The sequence below is a fragment of the Symphalangus syndactylus genome, chromosome 3 (genome assembly GCF_028878055.3).
Source record: "Symphalangus syndactylus isolate Jambi chromosome 3, NHGRI_mSymSyn1-v2.1_pri, whole genome shotgun sequence".
Lineage (NCBI taxonomy): Eukaryota > Metazoa > Chordata > Mammalia > Primates > Hylobatidae > Symphalangus > Symphalangus syndactylus.
In genome coordinates, this window is record NC_072425.2 from 18911501 (window position 1) to 18917500 (window position 6000).

Here is a 6000-nt window from a genome sequence, read left to right on the forward strand (position 1 = left end):
ATTTGTCCCTCCTATACAGATTTTATGTATCTATATTTTTCTATCTGAAAGTATTAAAATGAAAAAGGAACTATATATTTAGATCATTATTAGGCTACTGATTATATCCAGAAATAATTCATGAATATATTTTTAAACTCAGTGCTTCCCAATTTGATCTTCAATCAAAAAAAAAAAAAAAAACAGATAAATGTATGAAGAACATGCCTATACATGTATATTTTAAAAGCCAAAAACAAAACAAAATAACAACAAAAAAACCCTGGTGATTTGATGCTGGTATAAGCTGGGGCTAAAGTTACCTAAAATCTCATGGAAAATTTTGTAGGATATTTATAAAACAGTGAGACTCAGGACCTCATCATTGACTGACACCAGCTTCACACAACTTCCACCAGGGTGTATGGAGAAAGTAAGGAGGCAGGTGTAAAGACACATGGCAAGAGGTAGTAAGGAACCACCTTAATTCCTCAGCCAAAAAACTCGGGCCATTTGGCCTCTAATATTATATCTCTTTCCATGCAAGGTGACTGTAGTGCTTATCTAGTAAGTAGGTATAGTTATTTTAGCATAAAGTTATACAATTAGGATTATACTACAAATAAGAGTCATTTTCTACTGTTTATGCTCAGGGGCAACCTTTTCAACCATGACTTATTTTGTTTACTCTCAATTATTCAAATGTCAAATCAGAAAGTGGGATTTTTACATAATACACACGATTATTTTTCCAAAATTCTTATTTGTACATTTTCCACCAGAAGTTATTCTTACAAATGAGACTAGACATACAATTTTAGATCCCAGAAAATCCTATTCCAAAAATAGAAAACATCTTATAATATTAATTTACACTACTTTTTAACTTAAAGCTATACAAATTTTTCTACTCTTCCTCAAAACACACTCACCTCTGGGATAGGATTCAGCATTTGCTTAATACCATTGTATCCAGAATATCAGAAAAGGCAATGTGAAAAAACAACAACAATATATACAACTGAAACTATACAGGGAATGTAGAGGAAAAAAAAAATCAGTATTAAAACTGATCAGGGGTTGCCAGGGATCAGTGGGGAGGAAAGAATAAAAGAAGAGAGGGATGAATAGCACAGAGGATCTTTAGGGCAGTGAAAATACTCTGCATGATCCTATAATGATGGGTACATGCCATCATAAATTTATCCACATCCATAGAGTGCACAATACCAAGAGTGAACCCTATTGTAAACTATGGATTTTGGGTGATAATGATGTGTCAATGTAGGTTAATCAATTTTAACAAATGAACCCCTCTGGTGGGGGATACTGATAATGAGAGAGACTATGCATGTGTGGGGACAGGAGGTTTATGTGATATCTCTCTTCTTTCCTCTCGAATTGGTCTGTGAACTTAAAACTCCTCTTTAAAAGAGTCTTTAAAACACACACAAACATACACAAAACTCACCAGGACTCCCATTTCACACTAAAGTGTGTGGACTTTAAAAAGTACTTGCCTACATAGTGAAATACTCATGGGTGAAATTATAGGATGTCTAAGACTTGCTTTAAAATACTCTTACCAAATTGGGGCTACGTACACAAAATAAGAGTGGCAGAATGTTGATAACTGTTTATCTGGGTAAAAAGTATCTAGCTGATTCCTTATTTGGGGTTGAACTCTATGAAATTACCATATTCAACTGTTTTTGACCTCAAAACTTAGCAATTTCATAGGGTTCAATCTAATACTATTCTCATTATTTTTGTGTACATGTATTATAAAATGTTTCATAATAATACGTTTTAAAAATTACCTTCCAAATGATAAATCTTATCAAATGAGAATTCCTCAAACTTGGCAGCTTTTCAGCATTAAACTAACAACTAAAATATATGTAAAAAGACCCACCAATATTTTACTTTATTACGTTAAATCTGACTCACTTGTTTTTCCCCACATTTTAACATCTCTGAAATGTGAAAGCATTTTATAATCAGTAATATTTTATAGCTAAACTAGCAGTATTAATTTTTTCTTGGTGTTACATAAAGATGCAACTTAAAATCAAAGTTATCTGAGATTCAGTATGGTTAATATAATTGCTGAGAACCGGATTTTTAACCCATATTCTCTTTCTAATAAGGAATTTAGCACATAATGCCTTGCCTAGCATTCCCTGTCCTGGGGTACCCATAATTATTTTGGGAAGTCTCAGAGAAACAGGCCGGAACCTGCTTACTTGGTGAAGTTCCCTATAGTCTGGCACAATCCATAAGAATCAATTCCCAGGAGGATTCTGGAGCTCATAGCATAGGAGGGAAAAGCTCACTGTGCAATGCTTCCCTTCAAAAGTGATTAAAGCTTATGAACAAGGCTAGTGCATAAATGTTAATTATACAGAGCCTTGAAGAGCACCAAGTGGTGAGGTGAGAGGGAAGAATGACTGCAGGTGTGGTAATAAGGGCACGTGAATGTGCGGAATGAATAAAACTAAAACAAGTAGATGGGATAAAATGGGTAGAGCTCCTCCTCCAAAATCTCAAAGGGTCTTCATTTCATGAATCCAACAATTCACTTGGATTTTTGCATTGATCTTATTTATTTTGTAATCTGTGTTAACACCTACCCCTCACAGCCCTCAGAATTGGTTAGCATGGTCTAATAGAAGAGCAACAGAGGGTTTGTGTAGGACTATGAGAGTGGCGGCTGCTGACCTGTTCATATTTCTCCAGTTCTGTGTGATAGATTTGTCTGATCTGGGTCAATTTGGCTCTGTAATCTGAGTGTTCAATAGAGTTATCTGAAGAACCTCCAGAGGCTGCCGCGGCTGCAGCTGCTGCCGCCGATCCCCCACCTTTCTCAGGACCTGAAACCCCTTCTGCCAAAAGCATATTGTCCAGTCTCATTAGCTGGGGATCGGGAGGGTCCTCCTCCTGGGCTCCTCTGATGCTGAGACCTTCAAGGAAAGAGAAAGAGAGACAGAGAGAGAAGAAGCGAGAAACAGAGGACAAATAGTGTGAGTATTTTGTTTATTCGAGAAAATGATCAAACAACATCAGTGTACTACAATTCATGCTGAGAACTTCATTGTTCACATTTGATCAATAAGTTTGAATAAGTATGAAAATTATTTTTAAGATAATGTTTACATGCACCCTAGAATTTTAAATACCCCCCCACCACCTCAATTTACCACAGATTAGATCCTTAGAAAAAGGTAACCCTGGCTTCCTGGAATATTTTAATCATCCAAGCTTCCCAGATTTAGGTAATTTAAGCATAAAATGGGAAGAGGGTAAAAAATCGAATGTTTTAAGAAAGAAAGAAAATAATTACAGGGATATAAAACAAACTCATCCAAAGGTGGTTATTCTGTCTCTCTCTGTACAGTTGGAGAAACAGAAGTAAAATTCCCTTAAAATAATTAATTCACAAGCTGTAATAAAAAACTGAAAAATAAACAAGATTAGAAGAGCTTTTCCGTCGTGTGATTTCAGAAGAGGAATACATACATTATGAGGCAATTAGCTATACTTAAATATATATATTATTAAATGAATATTGTTAAGCAATTGCCAGCAAACTATAAAACAAGGATACTAAATACAGTATTAAAAATGTGCCATTGACATGGCAATACAGTGCCGGCACAGTAGTCTCATTCTAATTTTGCTTTTAAATCAAGAACTTCCTAAGTGATGCCCAGCCAGCAACCTCTTCTGAGTACTATAGATCATAGCTGACAATTCATAGGTTTAATCAGGTCACACAGGCTTTCTGCCAAAATGTTTTCAACAACACAGAAGACAAAGTTTTAAAATAATTATCATGGTATAAAAAGCACTGGAGTCATGACAGCTCAAAATCAGTATTTTCATTAATGTGTAACATAATCTAAAACATCCCAGCCCAATTAACCTCTGTAAATCTGCTTCAAAGCAGGTTCCCTACACTAGTTACAAGGCTTCTTGGGGAAGAAGGGAAAAAGAAGTTGGCACCTTGCTTGTTTGTATTTGGATTCTGTCTTTTGAGTCTGTGCCTGTTGTTGTTTATCCACAGCGGTACACACTTTGTGTCTAGTGTAACTTACATGACATAACATGTACAAGCTGCCAAGTACTCAGCTGATCACCAACTCTGATTTTATATGCTAACCTAAAGCTACCATCGATTCTTTTAAGAACAGATTTCATTCCTAGATGCGCTGAATTACATCCATGGCATGACAGAGCTCTTGGTTGCCTTAACACAAATGCACAACTTTAATTTCTTCCCCAGAACACTTTAAAGCTGTCACTTTCATTTAATATTATACTTCAGAATAATTTCAACTGGATAATAAAACTAACTCACCATAATTTAAAATGATATTTGTTGTCTATTCAGAGGCAAATAAGGTTTGAAAACTATAATATACTAAGACAATATATTCATTTAGGAGAGCAAAAATATAACTCATAAAATGCATATCAACACACTGCTGATAATTAAAAATAGGCAAACGTAGTTGCTGTTTCTCCTATAACTAAAAGGGACTGCCTAATATTGTTCTAGAACTGCCATGTATTGGTTAAGTTTGCATTTTTAATTTAAATCTTTAATTTCCTCTCTTTTAATTCACTTTGTTAAATGTTAAAAATCTCATGACCTGTACCTGCTTGTAGTTCACACAGCAAGTTTTTTGTGCATTTGGCATGCAATGAGAGCTTACTGAGCAATCTCTTATGCTGCACTTTGAATTCTGCTTAATTTTTTTTTCTTGTTTGAGGACTTCTCAAGTTTCTCCATTTTCAGTTGAATTTTTGTCCACAGTTTTGTGTTTGTTGATTTTTGTATTTACATAGACACTGGTGCCTCTCCTGAAATGTGTTTTTTTAATCTACCTTCAAGTTTCCTCCAGGTTTCTAGTTTTCCCCTTGTAGTTAAACACATTAATCTTTTCCCTATGGACATATGGTGAAGTACTTTAATAGCAGATTAACTTCCATACCCAAAATGATTACACTTCCCTGCACATGTATGGCAAACAAGAGAAGCTCAATGACTAACATACAAGGAAGTACACCATAAGAGAGACAGAAGGAAATTCATTAGGAAGAAATGCAAAAGGCACAAAACTAATTAGCCATCTATGATACTTTTATACATATGTATATAAATATGTATATAAACCATTATTATCATACCAATAAGAAGCAATCCATAAGGTCAATAGCCATGGACACAAATAAAAACAATTGTAAGTATACAGTATCAACTACTATAACATTTTACTCTTATAATGAAAAAATATCTTATTTCTAAAATTATCAGTAAATTAACACTAAGTGCTTGCCTCAAGAACAGGAAAATATGTTTTAATGCAATCCTTTGTATTTACTTTATAAATTATGTGCATCGAATTTCATCAGAAAAATCATTTCCTGACAGAAAACTCATATTTCTTTAGATGAAAAGTACTAAAGCACTTGGCAAATAGGCAACACGAAGAAGACTATCAATAATAAAGGAATTTTCATTTGCTATTCTGAAAAGTGAATCAGTTTCTTTTCTTTATTAAGCAAAGTAATGATTATGGGATCTTTAAATAGTAATACCTGGTTTCCAAAATTACTTTCAATTTGAATATTTCTATTTATTTTCTTACTTAAAGACATTTAGTTACCATTTTATTCCTCATCCTACCTACCTAGCTACTCACTATTACTTAGTTTACTAACTTTCTAGAGTCACACTGGCTTTTAGTCATAATACCTACTCCTCTGGTCACCTATGAACATTTTAATGGGTCTAAATTTGCAAGGGCCAGAATGAATCAGACTGTGTGGTTATCAAAAGATCTTGATATCTTCAAATTGAAACATGGTAAAACAATCATTTAAAATTTGATGGTATTTGTTTTTAATCCAAAATGTACGTATAATGAAACATACAGAGGTTTATAAAGGTTTACATCTAGGTTCTTTGGTCATCACAACATAATAAAGTTTAAAAAATAAACAAACCCTATTTGC

The 6000-nt window shown here is 34.0% G+C and overlaps 1 protein-coding gene across 5 annotated transcripts in view; it reads right to left on the minus strand.

The window, feature by feature from the left end:
- Positions 1 to 6000, minus strand: part of PBX3 (PBX homeobox 3) — a 227080-nt gene that overhangs the window by 50135 nt on the left and 170945 nt on the right. For all 5 annotated transcript variants that reach the window (XM_055271066.2, XM_055271068.2, XM_055271067.2 and 2 more), the window contains exon 3: positions 2701 to 2942. In XM_055271066.2, the coding sequence (XP_055127041.1) occupies positions 2701 to 2942 (242 nt within the window). The remainder of the gene's footprint in view (positions 1 to 2700; positions 2943 to 6000) is intronic.